Source organism: Emydura macquarii, unplaced genomic scaffold, assembly GCF_026122565.2.
Source record: "Emydura macquarii macquarii isolate MOO-44397 ecotype Brisbane River unplaced genomic scaffold, CSIRO-AGI_Emac_v2 contig_2205, whole genome shotgun sequence".
In the NCBI taxonomy this organism is placed as follows: domain Eukaryota; kingdom Metazoa; phylum Chordata; order Testudines; family Chelidae; genus Emydura; species Emydura macquarii.
Window position 1 is genome coordinate 23562044 of NW_027132342.1, and position 27911 is coordinate 23589954.

Below are 27911 nucleotides of genomic sequence, written 5' to 3' on the forward strand. Positions count from 1 at the left end.
GCCAAGTCCTGTGAGATGCTAAGTACTCCCTGCAAAATTCTGAGCATCCCAGACTCCCATTAAAGTCAAGGTGCTTAGCACCTTGCACGATTAGACCCAACGTTTAGACATGGACTTAGAATACATCTATGCTGGAATAAAAGACCTGTGGCTGGCCCAGGTCAGCGAACTTAGGTTTGCAGGTCTAAAAATTGCTGTGTCACTTTCAGGTTCAGAATGGAACCTGGGCTCTGGGACCCTCTCCTCTTCACAGGGTCCCAGACCTTGGACTCCAGGCCAAGCCCGAATATCTTCTCTTCAGTTTTACAGCCCTGCAACCCAAGCCCTGTGAGCCTGAGTCAGCTGACCCAAGTCAGTCATGGGTGTTTAATTGTTGTGTAGACATAGCCTTAATTCCTGATTCTCAGATAGTTGTATTGTTTATATGGAATTATTTTTTAAACCTAAAGTGTTTACCCAAATCTACTGGGAATAGTTCAAAACCTTCCTTATCCTAGTAATACTGAAAGCAAGAACGCTTTCCGAAATAGTCATAAAAAAGAAATAACAGGTATGCTATGAATGTCTATTTAAAAAGCTAACAATTCATATACACGATTACAAGTAGAACAAAAAACACCTTCCGTGGTATTCCAAAATACTTAAATAGGAGTCATACATGTTTAGAAATAAAAGACTTAATAATATAATTAGAGAGAAGAACGCTAATAATATTTCTAGAGCAGAATATTCAGAAATCCTTGTTTAAGAAATAATAGATACTCAGTGACTATTTAACACCATTAACTAAAATATTATTAATTGTGCACATTTTAATAGACCTTATTCTCTGACAACTCATTATAAAACATGATTCCAATTAGATGATTTTAATTAGAGCTGAGCAAATATGAAAACAAAAACATCTGTTCAATACACAGTAGTGAAGAAAAAAGCAAATAAGCTGTTTGAGTGTATTAAAGCTTTGATTCATCCTTGGTTCGGCAAGGAACTTAAGTACACGTCTAAGTTTAAGCATGTGAGTAAACCTCACTATTAGCAGTGATATGTTTGGAGAATATTGTTTCAAGATAGATACTTTTCTCCTGTTGAAGCTGACTTGCCTCTCTGGAGCTGTCTTGTAGTTTTAGTTTTCAGTGTGTACATAAGCGTCAGGAATTCAGAGATATGAACAACTCTGTTTACAGTGTATGGGCCCAAGCCTGTGAGGTACTGAGCATCCCCAACTCTTTGAAGTCAATGAGACTTGAGGATCAGGCCTGTTACAGGTAAATGGATGAACAGTAAAAACAGCGAGAGTCCTGTAGCACCTTAAAGACTAACAAATTTCTGCAGGCATAAGCTTTCGTGGGCTGCAACCCACGTCATCAAATGTGCTACAGGACTCTTGTTGTTTTTGCTGTATACAGACTAACATGGCTACCCCTCTGGAACTCTTCACCTTAGATGAACAGTGCATCATAGAATATGTAAAAGCCTCTATGAATAATTCAACAGCCATTTTTTAAGTGACTATGATGCATATAAAGTTTGTGAATATGCAACCTTTCATAATCTGAGGCTAAAATCTTCTCTGTATCTACAGATTAGGTACAGCACTGGCAATGTAAATTTTTCCATTGTTCTCCACTATACCACTATCAATTGGATAATCACCAAACACACTCAAACCATCATTAGAAAATGTTCAGTACTCTTTGATGTTTTACACATTAAGTGACAGATTTTAAAAAATAATTGGGACCAGATTTAATTTATGAACTGTTTTAAATTGGATATTGTGGAATAACTGGAAAGAACTCTTCTGAAAATCGGGCTCTATAACAAACTCCAATTTTTCACCTTCTGACTCAAAATAGCTCTTTTGCCTGCCCTCTACATTTATTATCTCTTCTTGAAAGTCAGTCCCTTAAGTAGTTTATCAAAATTTTCCAACTCACTTTATATAATCAGACATCACTTTTCCCAAGATAGGATTAACTGTGGATCTTTGGAATCTAGTCCCATCCATCACAAAGGGGACAATATCCACAAAGACACAACAACTTTAGTGCATCAGAACAAAGTGAGTGTCACACAACAAGGTGTAGATGGTACAACCTAGTGGTTGGAGCCAGGAATCTGGCCTAATGGTCAGAGCAGAACCAAAAGGTCGAGCCAGAGGCATGGTTAGGAGGCAAGCCATAGTCAGAGCCAGGAGCTCAGGGATAGGCAGGGACTAGGGGCAGAGCTGGTAAGGATTGGAACAAGGGCTATACAGGAAACAGGCCTGGCACACGTGCAAATGTGGAATACATAAGAGCAGCCACAGTACTACTGTTGCTACAAGGCTTAAATGATGATTTGTTGGCTCTTCTGACCAACTGGGGAGCACAGTCATGGATTTATTGGGCCCGGCTGAGCTCGTTGGTTTGCCAGGGACTGAGTCTAGAGACAACTGAGTTCCTAACAGTGGGAGAGCTGCAATACATGTCACACCTTACAACTCATTGCTGCTGGTTGGCTGGCTGGCTGAAATTAAGAAATGAGAACTGGGGCCCAAAGAAGAGGAGAGAAGCACTATATGTACCCTCCTTCACTCCCAGCCTTCACTCGTATCAAACAAAGCGGTGGTCTGAGATAAAGCAGAAGAGGAGAGAAGAACAGCACAGCTGATTGCTGGCATTTGGTTACTTCCTTCAGCAGAGGAGGAGGAGCTGGGATAACAAACAGAAGAGACACTGTGAATGTGTAGGAACAGAAAGCACCGTGGATACACAATGCACACAAAAATACATAAAGGGACAATGACATCTGTGCCTTCCTTGTGTGTGTCAATAACTCTCAGATGTCAAGGAAGTATGCTAACACACTGTCAGGCCATCCTGAGGAATGAGGAGGAGTGGACCAGCTGACTGAGCAGCATGCAGGAGGTCACACTGTATTAATTCAGAATCTCTTTGGTTGAAACAGAAGTCACTAGGAATATTTTTATTGACAGTAAAATTAAATGTAATTTTAGAGTTTATTGCCCTTCTAGAAGAGAGTAATTTATAGTTAAAAAGTAATGCACACATTTATTTATCCTTCTTTCATTTTTTAAATTCTCATGGTGTTATAAGCTCCTCTTGTAGCTGCTTGGGACATATTTTCTGCTAAATACAGTATAATTACTGCCTGCTGCTCTGAATTATATGTTAGAAGGTAAAAAATAAAAACAAGAATATTCATATGAATGCGGAAACTTGCCTGCCTTATTTACCTTTAATTTTAGTCACATTTATAATTTGAGATAAGGTTATATGAAATTTTAACATCCAAAGCTATGAAAAAACTAATGTAGCTAATTAAAAGGACAGTGTTTCTTCTACTTGTTCATTTATTTTGATGTTTGAAGAACAAATGGGACAATCAAGTCTTTCCATCTCTAGATGACTAGACTGAATGAAACCCAGTTCAGTAGGGACCAAAAGTTGTTACCATCTGATGGCTATTTGATACTCTCAGTACAGATCCTGATAAGCAGATATATATTTAATGAACAGTTGGCACCGTTGTTGCTGCTAAGCTCAATAATTTCCTCCTGAGGGAATTCTGTGTGAAAAAATTAAATTCTGAACACAATATTTTAAAGTTCTGCATATTTTATTTGTCAAAATAGCACAGTGTAAACATGCCAGTTTCAATTATTTTGGTAATTTATTTCACAATACCTGTCAGCAAATATATTGGTAACAATACAGACAACAAAAAGGATTCCCCAGGAGTAGAAAGTTAAAGAAACCCGTATGACAACTCCGTTCCTGTTTCTCTGTCATACTTTTGTTGGGTGCCTCACTCTGTGTGTATCACACATGCCAGCTGGGCACATCTTGGGGCGAAAGCTCTGTCCCTCCAGTCTTTTAGTCAATTCTCATTTTTTCGCATTGCCCCTGTAGGGTTACCATATTTCATGTTCCCAAATAGAGGATATTGCTGCGGGGAGAAGGAGCTGAAGTGGGGAGATGTACAGTTGGGGGGTGTTGGTAGGGTGTGTGGAGTGGGAGGGGGTATTTGGAGGGTGCTAGATGGGGTATATGGGGGACAATGGAGGGGTGTGTGTGTACTGGGAGGGTATTTGAGGGTGTTGGAGGGGGTTATGTGGGCCCCCCCAGCCAAGACACTCGCCCCTTCCTCCCCCCAGAGCCCAACCGCAGGGCCAGACACCTGCATCCATTCTCCCCAGAGCTCAGCCACAGGCTCTGCTCTGTGCAACCTCATTATTGTCCCGCTGGGCACAGATGACCCTTACCTGCTGATAGTGGGGAGGGGAGAGGCACAATTTAAACATTCAGCCGTCCCCAGAACAGCTCAAGTCACGCCCTCCCTTTTCCCCAGCTGGCCCCCTCGATTACCCTCAGTCTTTCCTCGTGGAAAGCAGCAACTCCCAGCAGTTGCTCCTGCCTCTTTCTGAGGGCACAGCTCACCTGCTCTGGCAACTACTGTGCAGAGAAGGGGCCTGACCACACCATCTGACCAAGTGGAACTGGAAATCTGGAAATCGCAGCCCTCTCATGCCTCCCGCGTAGGTGCACTGTGAGCTGGGAAGTCAGGCTCTGCTGGGTCCAGCAGCCTCTAGTGGCAGCTAGCAGCCCTGCAGCACCAATTCTGCAGGAAAAAGTGAAATTTTGCACAGAACTTTAATTCTCTGCAAATTCTGCATTGCACAGTGATGCAGAATTCCCACAGGAGTAATAATTAGGCTGGGAATGAAACAGGCGTGGTGATCCCTCCAGGTCAAAATAGAGGCTCATGGGAAGGCACAAGTGCAAAGCCTGAACTGTCACTGCCCATGCGGTACCAGGACAGGGGGTGGGGAGTAATAGGTGCCTATATAAGAAAAAGCCCCAAATATCAGGACCGTCCCTATAAAATCAGGACATCTGATCACCCTAGGTTGGGCCTGTCTTAGTTTGAGAAAAATTAGAGTCATGTATCTATGTGAATAAACCAATTACACCAGACTTAGCTCCAGGACATCAGCTTCACTCAACAACAGAAACTAACCTGCTGCAAGACCCCAAAAACCAACCACTGTTTAGACATGGGGCAAGAATATTTATCTGATGGATGAGAAACCTTCTTGCAACATATCCCTTTTAAATGTAATTATATCATTGGTGAATATCAGTTTAGCAAAAATAAATGGTGCACTTTTGTTAGCACACATTAATGTTTTTGACCAGATCACAGAAGTAGTTTGACTCAGATCCATATCAGTATCTCTTACTCAAAGCTATTTGTTGCTGGAGTCTGTCCCCCTTCATGAAACTCTTCACTGCAATTATTAGCTTTAGAAATGAGCCTTGCGAGGCATAAATTATTTTTTGGATTATTAAAGAAATTAATCCCCTTCCACAGACTGCAAACGAGTCCCAGCTGGGTGCCTCTCCTTACCTACACAACTTTTTCAATTTTAACAGGACAAGTCAATTCAAATTATGTCCAAAATTTAGCTATTGAACAAGTAAACTTTTACAAAACCTAAATCAAATTACATGTTCAAGATTTTTTTAACATTCTAATGGAAACAGTTGCTTTTTAGCCAAAAAAATTCTGTTTTCTATAATTGTAATACAAACATTGCAGCATTAATAACTTCAGATATGAAATGGACCATAAAGAAAAGTGAAAACAACTTAATTGGGCTAGATTGTACTTTAACATCTTGTTCTGAGTAAGGGGTGAGTAAGTACATGGTCCTAGGAAGAGCCCATTGCTCCTGGGGTTAATCATCTGCTATGGACCCTGACCAGGAGCAGATTTTTTTCTTCAAATGATCACTACATATGCTATGCTATCCAGGCATGTTGAGAAGATAACCAAAGCTCCACCTCTATTTTTGTACTTCCAGTTTTAATCATATAGAGTATTATGGACATAGGTGAAGGAATGAGTGTTTCCAATATATGTTTTTTAAGCTGACATTTTCCCGTTAGCTATAAATAAGCTCTTAGATCTTTGAGTCTTTGACTAATTAAGATCAGCCTGGCCTGCAGTCAAATTTAAGAGTCTCACCTGTATGAATAAACATTAGGGGGCTGCCTGACCATGCTGAATGGAATCTATCTACTATTATCACTGGTTTGCTACTTTCGTTATTTAGACATCAATGAGATAGATCTAAATGTTTTGCAAGATATATGGTCAGTGGAGCAAAAGTTCAGAGCCAGCTATCTAGCTACTGAAAGGAATGCCCTTCTGTCTTTTAAAAAAGTATTACAATTAATGTATGTAAACCTATAGAAGCCTGTTCTCTTCCTAAGCAAATATGTTTTCTGTGATTAAGGTGACAAGTATTCAAAACTGATGTTCAGATTTTGGAGAAAAAGTTAGATCTAAGTCATCACAGCTCGTCTTGTCTTTGGATAAATAAATTTTTTAGAAAAAGATGAACTCCAAGTATGTGGAGGTGAATGTCAAATAATAAAGATAGGGAAAAAATAGTCTAAAGTCTGGAGTTACACTTTGAACTCTTTTTTTTTCCAGCCCAAGCAGCGCACATCAATAGTATCTTCTCTGGAATTTCACCGACTAAATCACAGCCACGATTATTTTGAAATCAACTCATCCATTGGATATGCAAGCTTTACGTCCAGTCCTTCAATCAGTCCAGCTAATTTTTCCATTGGATCAATTGAAGAGAGCGAACTTCCAGGTAAAAAAACCAAACAAATAAAGCTTAATTTTTTTTGAAGCTAGGAAAGGAGAGGCCTTGGGTACTAAATAAATTGAGCAAGATTTCGGTTTTGGTACTTGGAAAGGTTTTCATGAGAAAACAGAATAGAGCTTGTTAATGTTCCATGTAATTTTAATAGTACAAATATTGCCAGTTTCTACTATGAAATGTTTTTTTCCCCAACAAAAGAGTGACACAACTTCTAGCTTTGGCTGGTGGAAAAAAGTTTGACTGTAAAAGTGCAAACCTGTGTCTGACACTTTTCATGCAACTCTACAAGTGAACTCACAAAACCCTACCACTATCATTACAATATATTAGCTTTTCCTGAATTTTATTGTTTTTATAAGCTTAGATTCTTTTTACATAATTGCATGAAACATTGGTATTGTATATGTGGAAAATATATTTGAGGTTCACAATTTCTGTTTGCTTTGGAATAACCTGATTCCACAATACGAACTTTAGGTTAAGTGAAAATAAATTGAATTAGAAATTATAAATTTGCCTCAGTAAGGACGATGAAGGGAAGGCAAATTTCTTATTTCTACTATTGCAATTGAGTAATACTTATTCTGTTTTAAATATACTGTACATATCTGTTAGATATTTGTTATATATAGCTTTATTCCATAAAAAAAACTTTATTTAAAAGGGATTGAAGTTGGTTAAGTGTGAATCATCCTGCCTCCCAATGCAAAAACTAAGAAGCAGGGAAATGCCAAGTTATGGATGCTTCTATACTGTACATTAATGCCCACAGAGCACATTTACACTGATAGTGACAGATTCTGCGTTATCACAAGGAACTTCCTTCTGCCTCCAACTGATAAAGAATCACACTACAGGCAACACATTCATCTGCCTTCCAAGACCTTAATTATGAGTTCATGCTTCCCCCACAAACACATATCAATCCTAAATATTTACTTATGTTCCTGAGGCTGTGATTTAGGTTTTGTATTATACTGTGAAGATGTTTTGAAAAGAGGAATGTTGTTAATATAATGGAAAGAATAGAAACAATTATTAATAACTTTGCTTAATGACAACCTAATTCTTCAAATGTAAATCACTGATAGCTGGCAATGAGTTGTAATAATAATGGAAAATTTGAAAGATAGGAAGCCAGCCACTTATTAGTAAATGAAGTTAAAAAAAAAAGTCAGATACAGGACATTTATTAAATGTCCCATTTTAAAATCAGTTTCAGTTAACTCAAACTAAATAAAGATTCAGTTGAAAATCCCTAGGGAATTCAATCTTTACTCATAGATAGTGCTATAAATTGCATTATATTTTTCATACAAAACAAAGAGGTTGAATACTTGCTTTAAGTAAAAAATTGAACCCACTCTTAATATATACAGGTGCTACCCTATCTTGAAAGTGTACTTAACATGTAATTATTTTCATGTTTTGCACCTATTCTGTGCATATTATATCAAGTTATCCGACACTGACAATTTAGTTTAACAATATAACTAAAACTGTGTATTGTAAGTTTAAAAAAATAGCCACCAACACGCTGCATGAGCTCTTAAATAGTATAATTTTAAAAAATTTCATACACAAACTATTACATCAAGAACACTTTCAGTTAAGCTAAAAACGATTGAACTAAAATTTGTTTTACTTTGTAATATCAAAAAGAGGACAATACTTGGAAATGTAAACATACTGGAAAATCTTTCTGATAAATGATATATATTCCCTGTTAATTGGAAGTGCTTATTATGAAGTGTTACTGTAGTTAAGAGGATTATAGAATTCATTTATTTATAAGCTTATTTTGTTTTAGCCATGTATCTGCCTCTGCTGATGTACATAATTTAAAATCCTTTGATTTGGTTTAAACTGTCTTTCACTTCATTAGCTTTTATAGAAATGCATATCTTAAAGAATACATTTGGTTTAGATAAGTATATTGGATGGTGAAATATAACTAATATGTAACAAACTGTCTGTATTAAATAATAAAAATATACTGACTTCTAGAGAAAAAACAGCATGAGTCAAACAACTCCAAGATTTAAAAGCAAACCCTATTTGAAACACTACTAGTTTTAGGTTGCACATCCTTTTATTTCCAAACAGTATTATCCTATAACTCAGAATTATAACTATTGTAGCTGAAGGCCCATCATACTACAGGATGCAATTATTTAATCATATGCCACTTAAGGTGTATTTTGCATATCAAGTCATATTGATACATTTTCATGTCCAATGTTTTGTAGTTTTGTTGTTTTTTTTCTGCTTCAGAACTAATTCAAGAATTTGTTGTTCTCAAGTAATAGCATTAGTGAGAAAATGAAATTCTGTCTGTTTCCACCAAAAATTGCAATGAAAGGAGAGATTCAGTCAAACTCCACTTGCTGAATGCTACTGACATGTAATTTGTCTTTAGTGAGTTTACATGAATTGTTAATAGGGCCATTTTGTCACCAGTTCATCTGAAACACAAAGGTAGCTTTGAATAACTGCAGTAATGAGCTTTTGATTTAGTGTATCTAGACTGATACAGCATGAGAAAAAAACTTGCTGGTCAGCTAGACAAACGTAACACAACATTGTATTTCTTGATATTTTTAAAAAGAAGACTCATACACACACAGACAGTGCTAGATTCAGCCATGGATTATGCTAACTGAAGCAGCTGTAATACAGAGTGCAAGCCCCCTGACAATGGAGGAGCCCAAAATCTTTCCCCTCAAATGGAAGGGCCTGCAGCTGTACAGAACAGACAACAGCAGGTAGAACTGCATGGTGCTGGCAAGGGACATTAATGGTATGGGTGGCAGATATCAGTATGGAAAACTAGAGCTGACAAGAAAGCAAGAATTCCATTTCATAAAAAAATTAATAAATTCCAAGGTTGGAAGGGACCACAGTGATCATCTAATCTGACCTGCTGTATAAGATTTTGACATTTATTTTCATTCTGTATTGGAACGAAACTGAGACCTTTTGAATATTTTGTGAAAAAACAGTGAGCGAGACTGGCAGGCCCACCTCAGAAGGTGTCCCAGTAGTTAGGGCACTCACCTCTGGTGTGAGAGACCCTGGTTTAAATCCCCACTCTAGTTGGTTCAGAGCTAGAACTTAAACCTGGGTCTCTGGCATCCCAGATAAGTGCCTGAAGCACTGGGCTATTAGCCTTTACGGGCTTTCTGTCTCTGCCCAGAAATTCCAACCTGGACCTCAAACCCTTCCTGACTAAGTTTTAGCTGAAATGTTTTGTTTTTGAATCAGCATTGTTCAACAAAAAACATTTTGTCAAAAAATTCCCAGCCCCAATTTACAGAAAACCTGCAAGCACCTGAAAATCATGAGTCAGATTTCAAAACTTATAACATTGGTTTAAAAATCATGATTTTAAAAAAATATTTGTTGGTTCTTTTTATTTGCTTTCTGGCTTTGTTTTCAAGGTTTTCTCCATAACCATGCCAGCTAGAAACTTAACTTTCATTAAATGAAACCTGAGATTCTCATGCATTCTTGTGATTCCAGCACCAGGGGCTTTAAGAAAAATTCCAAATATCATAAACGTGAAAAAATTGAGAGAGGTGGCAACAGTGGGATATTCTGATTCAGCTTGTCCCTTGGATAGTCTTTTCTGCCTTTGTTGGCTACCCCAACTGCAATTTACAGCTCTCCTTTCCTGCCAGAACCCTAGTGGTGGGCACTATTGCAAACACTTCTGCCTTTCCTTCACTCCATTGCTCAGTAAAGAACACTCCACCCTTAGAGACACCTCCTGGCTCTCGTGGGATGAATGGAACCCATGCTATTGAAACCTCAATATTCCCCTCTAAAAATAACAGATCTTCAACAAAGTATTAGTACTTGATTAGCAAATCATAAATAGGAAAATATTCCATAGGAAAGTATTCTTTTCCTAATTGACCTTTTCCTAAATCTGAAGGTTTTAGGACAACCTATAACAAGATCCAGCTCCAGTTATAAGATATTCTATGCATTTTAATAGTATATTTTGTTGGTTATTTTTTTCCACTCAAAAAGAATTTCTCTACAAATGCAGTCTGTGTCAAAAATCTCAGTTATTCAGAATAACCGGAGGAAAATCAGACCTCTGTTCTTCTAATAACTCACCCTGATACTGTAAGTGAAATTCAGATTTTTCTATGGAGATTGAGATGAAAGGGGTTGCTGAGGTGTAAAAGTTAAATGGATATTTAATCCTGCGTTTACAGGATTATGGGACTAGCATCAGCAGGAATTTATAATGGATAGACAGTTACACGTGACAGACCGGGCAATTGTTGCTGGCCTCCGCAGTATCTCTTTTTCCTGTGACACATCTGCCTTAATCAAACACAAGAGTCTATTAAAATCTTTTTTTGAGAAAATCTGAAAGATATAGAATTTGTTGTTGATAAATGATATTTTTAGATAGTGACAATTGATTTGAAAAAATTCCATCTGTCTCTAATACTATAGACAGATAAAAAGTAATGTTTAACCATTTTTATACATTACTGGACAAATATTCCCTGGCATCAAACTTTTCTACAATAAACAAAGAATGAGAGCCAGTCCAGTGAAAATTTTAAAAAATAGACACTTTCTGGCAATGATAATTCTCTCTGTCTCCTCTCCTGAGGATAAGGAAAAGCTTATGTCTTCAGTTTTGAAAAAAGGACATATTTTATCAAACCAAGATCATACATGTATTCATGGATATGCCAAGTCTATTCAAGATCAGCAGAAAATAATTTACTTGAATGGCATTTTTTTATTATTTGGGTTCATAGATATTTTTATCCCTGCCATATTACAGATTATTTCTAGTGATCAGAAGTTTATTTGTACAACTCCAATGAATCTAAGCATGTCTGGAGTGCTTGAAAACAGGCAATCAGAGGGAAGAAATAGAAAATTGATTAGAGTTGGATAATGGATTTCTGAACATTTCTGATGTTCCACATTTCTTCTTCAATGCTTTTAACCTGAATATTTGCTTTAACTTTGCTTAGTATGTTTGTTTTATGTAGGCTAGACTGTAATGTTATAAGTTGATTGTAATCAGTATCTTTCTTTTAATATACATTATTGTATAGTTTAATTTTCTGTAATAACTAAAGTATATAGGAGCTATAGTACTTCTTGCTTCCTTATTATGCTTTCATGGTGGTACACTTCCTTTTAACCTGACGGCTATTTGGAGATTTTATGTAGGCTATAGTTCTACATTTATCTCCAATCGTTTTATTTTTTTAATTAAGATTTATAACGCAGACAAAAATGACCTTATCCCAAGCTTTAGGCATCTTTGACGATCATTTTAAAAGCACAATTAAACATATAAACAAAATCAGTAACAACCAATGGAACCTTTTAACTAAGATCTCCTTCCTCAAATACCTCCCTTAAAAGATTAGTTTTGCATATGCGTTGGCTATCTGGGCTCTTTTATACCATTAACATTTTTTTCATTTTTATGTATTCATTAAATGCATTAAAAAATAAAATAAACAGCTGAACCACTGCCCATTCCTCATCCCAGATGGAATCTGAATATTTTTTAAGTTAATGAACATACAAAGTCCTTAACTAAAATCTTCCTACCAGATGAAGAAAAAGAGTTGAAGGCCCAATCCAGGGTTTTTTTTTCTGTAGGGGTAATCTGGTAGACTACTTCTTCCACCCCACACCTGACTGCAACACACCATGATTTTTTAATCCTTCAGTCAGGTCATGCTGACTTGAGCCTTTTAAATTGTAAATGCTGTGTGCCTTTCCCCCAGATTTATTCCCAAGAATGAACTGAGTGCCCATATAAATCCCAGGACTCTCAAATTTTCTTCTCCCTTCTTTCACACAGGAGCCACTAATCTCAAAGGTCTAAAATGTGCCTGATAGGAGACAATAGTAAGAGGCAGTATAGAGACAGACTACCTAAGGCAGGCATCATTCCTCAGAGAGAGGCAATGCCTCTCCAAACGGCTTTGTTTTGTGACATCCATTTAAAGGGCCTTTTGTAAAGAAGGCCAGGGAGAGAGACTTCCGGACTCTCCTTGTGTGGGCTTCTTACTTCCTTCATACCTGCCCCCCTGCTTGTGTACAGCAATGTAAGGTAGGGGCACAGTTTACCCCTTGGGAATGGAGAAATTGAGGTATCTTTGAATGATTGTGGCAATAATACTTAAATGGAAGGTCATAATATTAATTATTATTATTGCCTTCAGATCCTCCAATTTGGTAAGAACATCTTTTTGACAAAGCAGGATATTATTATTTTTAATGTCAATATTAAATCTAATTATACAAAGAAGAATGTCAGGCAAAGCTCAGTCTAGTAAGATACTGCAAGATCCCTGAAAAAAATGTAATAGGAGTTCTCTTAAGCGAGGAAGGGATAGCTCATTTGGAACTGCAAGATTCAAGTCTCTCCTAAGGCAATATATTATGTCTCTGCAGGAGCATTTTGCAGTACGTTTTAATTGAAAATGTACTTACTTTAGGTCTATAAGTCCCATATTCTTGAGTGTCAAAAGAATCTTCACTATCTTTTAGGTGATACATAGCTATTTGTCTCCCACATAAGGTATATAACAATTCATTATCTAGCTCTCCTAGTAAAACCTAGTAAAAATAAGGTGAAATCCTTCTGTCAATGCCTTCATTTAAGTCAGAGATAAGAATATAAGTCTGTGATGGACTGAACTGTGGTAACAGTTGCTCAGGATTCCTCTGCACTCAGAGCAGGCCTATACTATTGCTTAAGTCGATCTAACTTACGTTGCTTAGGCATGTGAAAAAGACATCCCCTTGAGTAACACAAGTTACAGCGACCTTAGCGCTGTCCATGCCAGTGCTATATCACTGGAAGATGTTTTCCCGCTGATATAGCTTCCGCCTCTTGCGGAGGTGGGGTAATTATGTCGACGGGAGAGCATTCTCCCATCAGCATGCTGCTGTGCTGATGTTGCGCTTCTAGTGCAGACCTGCCCTCAGAGTGTACTTGTTACCAGAATCATACAGTTATTCTGATTGTTAAACCAGTGTTAAAATAGTTCCAGAAGGGTAGCCGTGTTAGTCTGTATACAGCAAAAACAACGAGAGTTCTGTGGCACTTTAAAGACTAACAAATTTAATATTTGTAGACATAAGCTTTCGAGAGACTTCAGCTCTCTGAATCTGAAGAAGAGAGCTGAAGTCTCTCGAAAGCTTATGTCTACAAATATTAAATTTGTTAGTCTTTAAAGTGCCACAGAACTCTCAGTATTAAAATAGGTTGGTTTAAAGTAGGCATATTCAAGCAATGAAAGTATATTATCATTCTGGGCTTCTAATAAGTGTTCTAATATGGAGGTGCAGATAAAATGAGAACTGACATGAACATTTGACATTTTCTCAGATAAAACTCATGAACCTTCTGACCTTTGCTTCATCTGCTGTTGGAGCTGGGGATGTGATTTCTGGCTCATGTAGTCATCCTCACATTTGCTCTCATTGAGCTAGCATGCTAAAAACAGTAACTCAGTCCCGGTAGTACAGGCAGTGGCTAGTGGCAGCATTGGCTAGTGGCCCCAAGCATATACCCTTGGCGTCCAGGTTTGTACACAGGTAGCTTGCCAATGCTGCTGCTCGCCACTGTTCATGCTTCCACAGCTACACTTCTATTTTTAGAATGCTAGCTTGATGAGAGCTACCTTGAGTATTTCGATTCAAGCTGGGAATTACACCCCTAACTCCAAGTACAGTTGCAACCCATCTGAAGGTCACAATCATGTGCTGAGTAATGTGAGTGTAGTTATGTTTTACTCAAACTTGCATGTTCGAGTGTGCTTGATCTTTATTTTCCCTTTATACTTACCATGAATCAAGTGAGGTCGGAATCAAGAGCTGGCTACGCAGGTGAAAACTCCTAATGAAATGCATGGAAGGGCACTTAATTTTGAAAAAGAGTGCCCTGATAGAATCCTAGGCCTTCATCCTAGGACAAAAAACAAAACACCAGATTAAACAATGAAATATAGCATATAATAATGCAGGAGATAGTGCTTTCTCAGGGACCAGCTCAAGAATGTGGAAAAACTCCAACAGGAACTGTGAGCCATCACAATCCTCATCACCTTGCACTCTAAATGCAAGGCACTTTTTTTTTTTTTACCTTGCCTTCTCTAGCATAAACACATAGTTCTGTATGTGTGTGTATTATACATATAAAAAATTCCAAAACAAAGCACTCCACTATGCACACTTCTACCCCAGGGAAACGATGAGAGAGTGAACCACATGTGACAGATGTAGTCACATAGAATCACAGAAAGGTAGGCTTGGAAGGGACCTCAAGAAGTCATTAAGTCCAGTCCCCTGCACTGTGGCAGGACCAAGTAAATGTAGTCCATCCCTGACAGCTGTTTGTCCATCCTGTTTTTTGTTTTTAAAAACCTCCAATGATGGAGATTCCCTTGGAATAACTGCCCTTGGAAGCCTATTCCATCATTTAACTATTCTTATCTTTAGAAAGCTTTCCTAATATCTAAGCTAAATCTTTCTTACTGCAGATTAAGCCCATTACTTCTTATCCTCCCTTCAGCGGACATGAAGAACAGCTTTATAACAGCGTTAACGTATTTGAAGACTGTTATCAGGTCTCCCCTCAGTCTTCTTTTCTCAGGACTAAAAATGCCAAGTTTTTTTAACCTTTCACATTGCTCAATGCACTACTGGAAGTTACTCAGATACTACAGTGATAAATGCAATAAAAGGACCTATGTAGAATAGAAAATTACTTCTAGGGAGGAATACGTTATGGATACAATTATTATTACAAATATCTCAAGCAAGTATTTCAGTTGTATATGTATCTGTAATGCACAGTTTCAGCAACGAAGAAAAGAATCATAAGAGAATTGAGTTCAAACTTAAATTTTCATTTACCCTTGAGTCAATTGTTAATCATTTCTACATTCCTAGTAGTTATGTACAATACTCAAATTTTGCCCTGCTGTTGTCTCAGCCAACTCTCTACTTGCTGCTGCTCTTGTCAAGCTAGAAATAAAATAACCTTATAACTAGGTTGTCATGGAGTGGGAACACTGCAGAGACAGATCACTCAGTCCATAGGCAGGCAGCCAGCCTGCCTTGCATTGTTCTCTTACAATCCCTGTGGCCATTTGGGGAAAAAGATTGACCAAGCCTAATGAGGAAGTCTCTTCTGAATTTCCTCATCCAGAGGAGTTGTCAATGTGAAGTGAAGGCCTTGAGAGTGAAAGCTGCAAAAGCAATACAATTATGTTTTTTTCAATTATTAATAAATGTAAGGGCCTCAGAGAGAAAAATAACTGTAAAAGCACCTCAGAGAGAAAAAAACCTTTTAGTAAACAATCTCAGTTTATCCACTATGGTATGAGTAGTCCAGATTTCTCTCTCTTCTGTCTGTTGTGAATACATTTAAACAACCTTTCATTATAAGTTAGAATATTCTATGCAATTTATATTCAATATATATTTTTCTCCTGTAACTATCCTGCCTACTTATTCTTATTTTGATAGATTTTTCAGATTCTTCTCCTTGTTTGGAGAAGACAGATTGCTTATAACTTTTTTAAAAGCTTTCTGCTTATCAGTTATGTTTGTGTGACATATGTGAGATGACTGGAGAAAAAAGAACTGGCAAAAACCTGCTAAGCATGTATTTTTTAAAAAAACCTTCAGTCTCTGAGTTTTTTCTATTGACCAACTGAAAAAAATCACATCCATCTATCCTTCTACAGACTAACTAGTACCAACACGTTACTCTTGGTTCCCTTTTCCCCTTAATCCTTTGTGTGGAGGAGGGCAAATCTTTTCTTTCCTCTTCTTTCTCCCTAGTTTGTGTACTCCCAACTCAGCTACATTTATACTTTTCTCTTCAGTCACAGTTCCTTCACATCCAGCTATAGTGCTACCCTCACTTGCTCTAATCATCTTAATGACCATTCACTAGAATCTTTCCAAAGGTAACGAAAATGACTGAGGACTTCCATTTTTTTTACTGGTAAATGATTCAACCCCAAGCAGGGAAACAATTTTTTTATCTCTATTTTTAATGGGCTAAATAAAGTGAACCAGAAGCTTCATATTTCTTTTTAAAGAGCATAGAGGGTTAGCTAGAGTTCAAAATTAAATCAAATGGCTCACTACAACTTCTGTGCTAATATAATGTGGGATATCAGGGAAAACTATGTAGTACTTTTCCTGCATCAGCTTAATTCTTTGTTGAAGCACAGACAGACTTCAGCCTTTTCAGGATGTTTCTGAAACATTACGCAGTCAAGGCTAAGGTTCTCTTTTGAATGACTTCACATATACATTCCATGTATGGTGTGCATGCACCTGAGAGCGAAGTCTTTTGGCCAGCAGTGTCCATTGTGGCTATGCATATACCCTGAGAGTGTCCTCATGCCCTTCACTAAGGACATAAAGGATGTCTCAGTAACATCTCTGGTTTCAAGATGGAGCTGCTTGCTGTCCGTTCTTTATGTACTGCTGTCTTGTTTTTCTTGGGTATAGTCCTCCCCAGTTAGTAGTTAGTATAAGAGATAATTAGGTTAATTATTTGTCCATTGGCAAAACCTTTTAATAGGTTTCCTTTTGAAAAACAGGGGAAAAATATATCTGAGACCTGTCTTGTGACTGTTGCACTTCTTAATTTATTTAACAAGTGAACCAGCATGCTCTGGCATGCTGATAAATCTAGCTACAACTATAAGAGCCATTCCCATTGAAAATTTCCACAGACGAATACCAAATTCAGCCCAGCCATGCCAGCTTTCCATGACAGGGAATATTGCTTTCTGACCTCCAAATCCAGAGATCAGTGCTATCCAGTACTCTGCTTGAGCATGACCATTGTGACCTGTAGACAAGCACATGATGGAGATCCATGAGGCGCCTCCCACCTGCTTGCTGGCCTTTTATTTCTTTCGCTTTGCAAGGTGCCAGTTAGCTGTTGCCAGCTCACATACTCCTCACAGGCCTGTGCCAGGCAGAAGAAAGAGGTTTCCTTTAGACCAGACATTTTATATTTGTTATTTCTTGGTACCGGGGTGTAGGGATAGTTAATCCTATATCCCACAGATTGAAATACTACCCCTCATGCAAGATGGCTATGCTTATTAATGATGGGGACACAAGATGCTTGTTTAGTTTGGGGGAAATCATAAATCCCTGGTAAATGTGTGATGATGTTTAAATCCAAGGCAGCCCACCTTCAAATGTTTTTAATGGACAGATCTATGAGACTGGCATCAGATCTCGGTGTGTCTCACCCCCTGTGTGTGAAATGCCTATTTGCAGTAATGTCCCAGTCAGCACAAGCTCTACCACCTCTCATGCCTCATCAAACTTCAGCTCCAAACTCAAGTAAGTCCAATGATAAACTTTCTGCAAAAAGGCACATAGCTTGGAGGTTAGAAATAGATCCCCAACAAAGGTGTTCTTTGAGAGAATGGTTTCCCCATACCATTTGAGATGTACAGAGACAATGTGGTTACCATTGAAGATCTTGGTACTGAGGCTTCAGCACTGAAACAGTATATGCAAACTATGGCTGCACTAGTTCTGACTCATATTGCTGTCTCTGCTTAACTCTTAATGCCATCAACCTCCAGTACAGCTTCCTTGGCATTCCTTGGGACCACTACTCTGATACCAATTATATCAGTACTGATAATAACAGCACTTCTGACTCTTCAATCCCAGCTCCACTTTTTACTCCTCTCCATTTTACAGTACTGACAACATACATGGTACAAAGGGACCTGCAGATCAGGCAAGAGTGTGAGTTCCCATTGATTTCTTTGACTCTAACATCAGTGGCATCAAGGCCATCTCTATCTGTGATACCAAGTACATCTAGAACTGTGGTTCAATTATTGACTGCTTTCTCTGTTGTCCCACTGCTAGACCTAGAATGTTCCTTTTCATCATTGTCTTTGTCAGCATCTGATTACTCTTCCACAGGATACTCTGATCTTCTAGAATACTTACTCAAGAATAAATATCTGTCTTTCAATTTAGTTCAGTCACAGTTCACTTTGTGGCCACCTATGTGCACCACCTTCTGACAGAGGGCCATTCATATTTTTTCTCCTCATGTGACTGTTACAAGGGTCTTTTTGAAGGTTCTTTTCAAGGTGGATCTTAACTTAGTCTGATCTGCCTCAATGGATCTGCCTTTCAAACCAATGGCAATGTGCTCATTGTTACATTTGTCTATGAAGATGGTATTTGTAGTGCAATTACATCTGCAAGAAGAATTGGGGAAATGCAAGCCCTGGAGCGGGAGGGGGTTCTATCTTGTACAGAGTTCTATCCAGACAAAGTATCGCTCAAACAAATCCCAATTTTCATCCAGAAACTGTCACAGATTTTCATCTGAACCAGCAGCTTCATCTGCCTATATTTATTCTAAATGAGGAAGATGGTAAGCTTTATATGTTGGACAGACAGACAGACTTTGGCATTCTATATGAGAGGAGTAGATCTTTTAGATCTTCACCAAGACTTTTTATCTCAGGTTATCCTTTGTGCTATCATCTTGTCAAAGATTATTTCTGTGATTATCAGACTGCTTAGGAGTCTGTACTGAAATGGCTAAATTAAATCATTTTTGCTTCTCTCAGAGGTCACTCCAGGAGGAGCTCAGGCAACCTCCACAGCATCTTTCAAAAAGCAGCCATATAGAATCACAGCTATGTAGGACTGGAAGGGACCTTGATAGGTCATCTAGTTCAGTTCCCTGCACTGAGGCAGAGCTAAATATTACCTAGACCATTTCTGACAGGTGTTTGTCTAACCTGTTCTTTAAAACCTCCAGTTACCGAGATTCACAACCTCCTGAGGTAATCTGTTCCAGTTCTTAACTATCCTTACAGTTAGGAAGTTTTTCTTATTGTCTAACCTGAAACTACTTTGCTGCAATTTAAGCCCATTACTTCATGTCCTGTCCTCGGTGGTTAGGGAGAACAATTTGTCACCCTTCCCTTTATAACAACTTTTTACGTATTTGAAGACTGTGATCATATCCCCATTCACTCTTCTCTTCTCCAGACTAAACAAACCCATTTCTTTTTTTCAGTCTTTCCTCATAGATCATGTTTTCTAAACTTTTAATCATTGTTGGTCTCCTTTGGACTTTCTCCAGTTTATCTAAATCTTTCCTGAAGTGTAGTGCTCAGAAGTGGATACAATATTCAATTTGAGGCCTTATCAGTGCTGAGCAGAGTAGAATACTTTGCATTTGTCCTTATTGAATTTCATGGTCTGAATTAAATAACATTTCTCCAATTTGTCAATATATTTTGAATTCTATTCCTGTCCTCCAAAGTGCTTGCAACCCCTCCCAGGTTGGTATCATCTGCAAACTTTATAAGTGTATTCTCTATGCCATTACCCAAATCATTTATGAAGATATTGAATAGAACCAGACCCATGATAGATATTCCTGTGGGATTCCACTCAGTGTGCTCTTAAAGCTTGAGTAATTATCAATGGTTCACACACTGAGTACGGTTTTCCAACCAGTTGTGCACCTACCATCAAAAGCCTTTCTAAAGTCAAGATATATGACATCTACTGCTTCTCCTTTATCCACAAGGCTTGTTACTCTGTCAAAGAAAGATATCAGGTTGGTTTGACATGATGTGTTCTTGATAAATCTATGCTGATTGTTACTTATCATCCTATTTTCTTTTAGATGCTTACAAATTAATTGTTTGATTATTTGCTACATTATTTTTCTGAGTACCAAAGTTAAGCTGACTGAACAATTCACATATTCTTCAAGTACTTTGCTGTCACAGAGTCTTCTCGATTGAGATGCTGCTTTTTGAAAGGTTGTACCTAAAATCTTTATTCTCCTAGATACTGAGCTCCCACCATCATTGCATTGGTCCACTGTTTGGGAGTGGAATATATATATGAACAGTCCCTCAAAAGAGAAAAGAAAGTTATTTACCTGGTACAGTAACAGGAGTTCTTCAAGATTTGTTATCCTTATACCTATTTCACAATCCACTCTCCTTCCCTTCTGGTTCAGAGTCCTAGATCTTTCAGATTCTTCAGAGATGGAAAAACGGACTGGCAGTTGGCCTCCTCTGTTCTTTATGCCCTTGGTATGGGGCATGAGGACACTTGAGGTGCATGCATGGCCACAACAGATACTGCTGTCTAAAAGACTAGGGAGCATACATACCACTAGTTAAATAGTTACTGCACAGGTAATTTTTCAAAACCCTCAATTTAGGTGTTAGTTACAGCTCCTAGTCACTTTCAAAAATAGTACCCCTAGAACCGGGTGACATTTTTCAGCTAATACAGTTTTTGCAGAAAAAATGCATTTTTGGTGCTCTGAAATGATTCCTGAATTCAGATCAAATTTGATCAATAATTCTGGTTGAAAAAAACATGAAAAAAATTCAAAATGTTGAAATGTTTTCATTGTTTTGAAATGTTTTGTTTTGAAAAACTCTTAAGTTTTATTTCATGTTTTCAATTTGAAACGGTTTTGTGTTTTCAGATATGGCCAATTTTAAAAAAGGGTGAGAAACACCCAAAAATGGCTGAATCAAAACGAAAAACTTGAAAAAAATTCATTTTAGTTTAATGAAATATTCTGATCAACTCAAAAATCAATGAAAAATGCTGAAAAATTTTGTTTCACATTGACCTAAAATGTTTTGATCTATTTGAAATTAACATTTTTTGAGTTCTCAGTTCAATGGAAATGGAAAAAAAAAATTATTTCAGTTTGATTTTTGGGCATTTTTTAGTTCAGCCTCTACTCTATGTACCATACAATCTCTTAGTATATAAAAGTTACATTTAAAATAAACAAAGAAACACTTTACATAGTATTTGAAATAATCTGAAATAACTTCAAAAAATCTACTTAGTCTTTTAGCATGTTTTTCTGTACAGATTTCCAAAGTCTGTTTCTGCTCTCATTACAATGTATGTTCATGAAGTGAAAAAATATGACTGGTAACATTTGTATCACAATGTAGGATGTCAGTGTAACTTCTCCTTCTCCTTCGAGTGATTGCTCCTGTCCATTCCAATATAGGTGAGTGCACGCCAGCGTGCACAGTTCCCGGAACTTTTTTCCCCTTAGCAGACCCCGTAGGGTCGGCTCTAGTGCCCCCTGGAGCCTCACGTACATGCCACAGTATATGAGGCACTGCCGACCCTACGGCCCCTCAGTTCCTTCTTTCCACCTGTGACGGTTGCTGGAATGACATCTTGCTCTTTGCAAGTACCATTCCCCTTTGTTGAAATTTGCTGTTAGTCATTAGTGTAGTTAAGTAGTGTTAGTTTAGAAGCCCTGAAGGGCTTAGGGTGGCCCAGCCATGCCCAGGTCACCTGGCTTTAAGCCCTGTGCCTCCTGCAGGAAGGCTTTCCTGCAGAGCGACTCCCATGACTACTGCCTTAGATGCCTGGGGGAAGAGCACAGGAAAGAAAAATGCAAGATCTGTTGGGCTTTTAAACTGAGGACACAGAAGGACCGAGATATTCGGTTAAAAGCCATTCTCATGGGGACAGCGCTCCGCCCGGCCTCCGAGCCCACCTGATCTACGTCAGCACCGAGCATGACCTCAGTGCAGAGTGCACCCCTGGCACTGACTTCGACCCGGCGCTGAGAGGTATCCCTGGCATAGAGAGTTCGGAGATGCACCAGCCACGGCCCGTCGAGTCCTCTCCAGCGCCTCCATCTCCGAGCAGGGAGCCTCCCCCAACTCCTGGGGGTGGGGGAGTGCTCCTGCCAGTGCCGTTAACACCGGAGGCTTTCCAGGCGGCAAGAGCCTTGCTGGCCTTGCCTACGCCGCCTATGCGCCCCCCTCAGAAGAGGGGGAGAGGGATGGTGTCCCAGGGCAAGCCCATGTTGGGTCCCCCCGAAGGGTGGTGGAGACCCCCGGAAGGGGTGGAAAAGTCTCCCGCCGGACAGCCATCAAGGGTAGAGCGAGGACACTCCCCTAACAGCAGCTCTGAGTCCATCTCGTCGAGCAGATCCTCCCCTCGGCACCGAAGTTGGTCCCTGACACTAGAGGCAGCGTGGGAAAGACAGAACTGCTCAACCTCAGCCGTGCGGCACAGGGACAGTGCTAGGTCCCAATCCCGCTACTGAGGGGATCGCCTGCGACCAGCTGGTGTAGATCCAGGTCAGGGTCTGAGAGCCCGGTACCGAAGGGCTTGCCTGCACGAGCGCGGCGCAGGACCCGGTCGACGGACTCAGAATTGGCACCGCAACGCTCCCATCGGCACTGCTCCCATTCTAAGGGCAAACGGCACCGGAATTTGTCGGTGCCGAGATGGCGTTCGACGACTTTGAGCTCTTTGGAGCGCTCCTCTGCCCGCCAGCACCAATCGAGGAGGCGGACCTCGTTGTCCTCTACATCGGAGGCGTCGAGGGGTCGGTCACCGGCACGGATCAGTGCCGGGAGCTGGAGATGGGCTTGCCATCACCGCTCCAGTGGCTCGGGGTCCCAAAAGGGGTACAGCCGGGGGCATGCTCGTGAGGCCAGCCGACACCCCCACAAGACACCCCAGCCAGTGCTGTAACCAGCCTGTTTGGCCACACAGTCTTTGGCAGCAGCAATGGCCTTATTGGGGCCCATGGGGCATCCAAATGGGACCGGGGCCAAAGTCCATCCCATCGATGGGGATCCAGTTTGCGCCTCCTGCACTGGAGAAAGCCCATAGAGACCATTCCTCGGATGAGGAATCAGACCTAGGGGAGGGACCCTCTACAGGGCCCTCCCATTGGGGAGGGGACCAGCCGCAGACTGTGCCTTGGCAATCCTCCTCCTCCTTCCCAGACGAGGCAGCCTCCAGGTACCACGTCGCCGCTGAGAGACTTCAGTGTGCACCAGGAGCTGCTCAAGAGGGTGGCCTCTAACTTAAACCTGGAAATTAAAGAACTAGAGGAGGAAAAGGATACCCTCTTCAATGTGCTGGGGGCAGATGCCCCGGCAAGGGTGGCCCTTCCTGTACATGACAGGGTCCTTAAAATTGCTCAGGCCCTGTGGCAAACCTCTGCCTCGGTCACCCCTACATCTAAGGGGGCCAAAAAAAGTATTATGTTCCGGCCAAGGGGTTGGAGTTCCTATTTACCCACCCGACCCCGGGAACCCTGGTGGTGGATGCGGCCAACCAAAGGGACAGACAAGGCCATCAAGGGTCTACTCCCAAAAACAAGGACAATAAGAAACTGGAAGAAAATTTATGCCACTGCAGCCCTACAATTTAGAATTGCCAACCACCAGGCCCTGCTAGGCAGGTACAATTTCAATTTATGGGACTCCCTCAGGTGCTTCGCTGAGGCCCTGCCCCAAGACCAGGCCACGGACTTCGCCACAGTCCTGGACAAAGGGATCACAGTGGCTAGGGCGGCCCTTCAAATGTCCAGCGATGCCACAGATTTGGCAAGCAGGGCAATAGCCTTTACCATCGCTATGAGGCACTGCTTGTGGCTGCAGTCTTCGGGGCTGTCTCAGGAGGTGTAGCAGTCGATCCAGGACCTTCCCTTCGACGGTCCGGGCCTGTTTTCAGACAAAACAGATGCTAAGCTGTATGGCCTCAAAGACTCCAGGGCCACACTCCGCTCCCTGGGCCTGTACACACCCCAGGCTTCCAGGCGGCAGAATCGGCCCCAGGCACAGTAGCAACCACAGCCTCCGCCTAGGCCCTTCCAGCCCTACAGGGGCAGAGACAGAAACAGGGGGTTTAGAAGGCAGAACCAGCCCCCTACCTCGTCCTTGACCCCCCAGCAGGGGCCCCCAAGGGGTCCAGTAATCGGAAGGGTCAATTTTGATAGTGCGCCCAAGGGTGGCACCCATATCACTTCCCTGGATCCGCCCCGCCCCTTCTTGCGCAGACTAAGGCCCTTTTATTCTGAATGGGCAAGCATCACATCAGACCATTGGGTCCTCGAGAGAGTCCTTTGGGGCTACGCCCTGCAATTTACATCACCCCCCCTCCCAACACCACTCCCCTCTGTCCCTCTTCAGGGACCCCTTCACGAGCAACTCCTCCTGCAGGAGGTGGTCACCCTCCTCAACCAGGGAGCTGTGGAAATGGTCCCCCAAGACAAAAGGGGGAAGGGGTTTTATTTGAGGTATTCCTCATCCCCAAGGTAAAGGGAGGTCTGAGACCCATATTAGACCTGCGTCGCCTAAACAAATACATCAGGCGACTCAGGTTTTGCATGGTCTCCCTAGCCTCCATCATCTCTCTCTGGATCCAGGAGACTGGTATGCCGCCCTCGACCTGAAGGACGCATACTTTCATGTGTCAGTCCTCTCCAGCCACACGCGTTTCCTTTGCTTCATGGTGGCTGGTACCCACTACCAATTTACAGCCCTGCCCTTTGGCCTCTCATCGGCTCCCAGGGCCGCATGGCGGAAGTGGCAGCCCACCTGAGGCGCAGAGGTGTACAGATTTTCTCTTACCTGGACGACTGGTTAATCAGGGGCAGATCCAGGTCCCTTGTGCAGGACAGTGTCACCCTCACTTACACTACGTGTAACAGGTTGGGACTGCTCATAAACGAGCAGAAGTCCACGCTAACCCCGATGCAGCGAATAGAACTCATAGAGGCCACCTTGGACACTATCCAAGTCAGAGCCTTCCTCCCTCAGCCACAGTTTGAGGCCGTGGCCACGATCATCACCAGCTGCACTGGTGCCCTACAACAACAGCCAGGCATTGCCTACAGCTGTTAGGCCTCATGGCGGCCTATACTTATGTAGTGAGGCTAGCTTGCCTGAGGCTTCGGCCGCTTCAGGCTTGGTTGGCCTCGGTGTACGTGCTGAGCAGACACCCCTTGGACAGGGTGGTCACGGTTCCCCCGCTCGTCCTAGCCTCCCTGAACTGGTGGCGGATTCCCAAGGTAGTGATGAGGGGCGTCCCATTCAGAGACCTTGTTCCATCTGTCACCCTGATATCAGACACCTCGGATGTGGAGCCCACATCAGCGCCAACCTGAGCACTCAGGGGACCTGGGTGGAGGAGGGAAAATGCCTGCACATCAATGTAAAGGAGCCCAGGGCCATTCGATTAGCGTGCAAGGTGTTCCTCCGATTCCTGATGGGCAGGGTGGTGCAGGTGCTGACGGACAACACCACAGTCATGTTTTATATAAACAAGAAGGTGGGAGCGTGCTCCTCAGCCCTCTGTCAGGAGGTCATACGACTGTGGGACTTTGCAATGAGGCACAACTTCCACTTATCTGCCTCTCACCTCCCAGGGGTGAGGAACGACGAGGTGAACTGCCTCAGCAGGTTGTTTCTACCCCGCCACGACTGGTCGTGGCACCCGGAGGTCATGACTTTGATCTTCCACAAGGCAGGTGTTCCTCAACTGGACTTGTTCGCGTCGTCCTGGAACAAGAAATGCCTGTGGTTCTGCTCGCTCCAGGGTCGCAAGCTGTGATCGATATCTGATGCGTTCCTCATCAAATGGACAGGGACTCTCATGTATGCATTTACCCCCATTTTGTTCCTGCCCAAAGTTCTCTCAAAAATCAAGAGGGACAGGGCGGATGTGATACTCATCACCCTGGCCTGGCCAAGACAGCATTGGTTCAGTATGCTGATGGACCTGTCGATCGCCTCACCCAAGTTACAGAGAATCCACCATTTACACTTGTTTAAACCTGCAAGTGACCCATCCCCCAAGGTGCAGGGGAAGGCAAAAAAAAACAAAACCACAGTGTCTCTGCCAGTCTAATCCTGGGGGAAAATTTCTTCCTGACCCCAAATATGGCGATCAGTTAGATGCTGAGCATGTAGACAAGACCCACCAGCCAGACACCTGGGAAAGAATTCTCTGTAGTAACTCAGAGCCCTCCTTATCTACCTTCTCATCACCAGCCATTGGAGATATTTGCTGCTAGCAGCTGCAGATTGCCTACAATGGCATGTAGCCTGTCTCATCATACCATCCCCTCCATAAATTTATCAAGCTCAGTCTTGAAGCCAGTTAGGTTTTTCGCCCCCATTGCTCCTCTTGAAAGGCTGTTCCAGAACTTTACTCCTCTGATGGTTAGAAGTCTTTGTCTAATTTGATTCCTAAACTTGTTAATGGCCAGTTTATATCCATCCTAATGGTGGCAACATTTTGAACCAACCTATTCCCAATTCGTCAAACACAAAACACCAATGACTTAAACGAGACAGAATCAGGCCTTGTGAAATAGTAATAGAAACAATTTTCTTATAGTGCTGTCAGTGATTATTTTAAAGTAGCTTTGCTGGAAACTTCTATCTATGCTGTATTCAAAGTATTCCAAAATTTTACACTGCTTTTGCTTTGGTAGAATTTATAAATTCAGTGTTAAATTTGAATGTGACTCAAGTCTAGAGTCAAGTCTGACTTATTTATTTATTTATTTTTGAATTAAACAACAAGAGTCCTGTAGCACCTTAAAGACTAACAAATTTCTGTGGGCATAAGCTTTCGTGTGCTGCAACCCACTTCATCAGATGCAATCTGCATGCGTCTACATGCATCTGACTCTTTCCTGTGGGTCCAGATGATGAAAATGTCATCAGTGTAGTGTAGGTAAAGGAGAGATGCTTGGGGACGAGTTTTGAGGAAGCGGTATTCTAGGTCAGCCATAAAAATGTTGGCGTACTGTGGGGCCATGTGGATGCCCATAGCTGTGCCACTGACTTGAAGGTATAGATTACCTCCAAATCTGAAGTAGTTGTGAGTCAGGACAAAGTCACAAAGTTCAGCTACCACGTGTTCCATATCATCATCAGGGAAAATATCCCTGATGGCTTGTAGTCCATCTTTGTGTGTAATGTTGGTGTAGAGAGCTTCTACATCCATAGTGGCTAGGATGGTGTTTTCTGGGAGATCACTGGTGGATTGTAGTTTTCTCAGAAAGTCAGTGGTATCATGAAGATAGCTAGGAGTGCTGGTGGCATACGGCCTGAGGAGAAAGTCCAAATAGACTGACAGTCCTGCTGTGAGTGCGCCAATGCCTGAGATGATGGGGCATCCAGGGTTCCCAGGTTTGTGGATCTTGGGTAGCAGATAGAATAACCCTTGTCGGGGCTCAGAAGGTGTGTCTGTGTAGATCTGGACCCACGGGAAAGAGTCCCTTGAAGAATTCCACCAGGATTTCAATAATTTCCACCTCACCATCAACCTCAGTCTGGACCAGTCCACACAAGAAATGAACTTTCTGGAC

General features: G+C 41.2%; 1 protein-coding gene across 3 annotated transcripts in view; it reads left to right on the plus strand.

The window, feature by feature from the left end:
* The window catches only part of ANKS1B (ankyrin repeat and sterile alpha motif domain containing 1B), a 736922-nt gene that overhangs the window by 326716 nt on the left and 382295 nt on the right, over positions 1–27911 (plus strand). For all 3 annotated transcript variants that reach the window (XM_067559741.1, XM_067559742.1, XM_067559740.1), the window contains one exon: positions 6508–6676. In XM_067559741.1, the coding sequence (XP_067415842.1) occupies positions 6508–6676 (169 nt within the window). The remainder of the gene's footprint in view (positions 1–6507; positions 6677–27911) is intronic.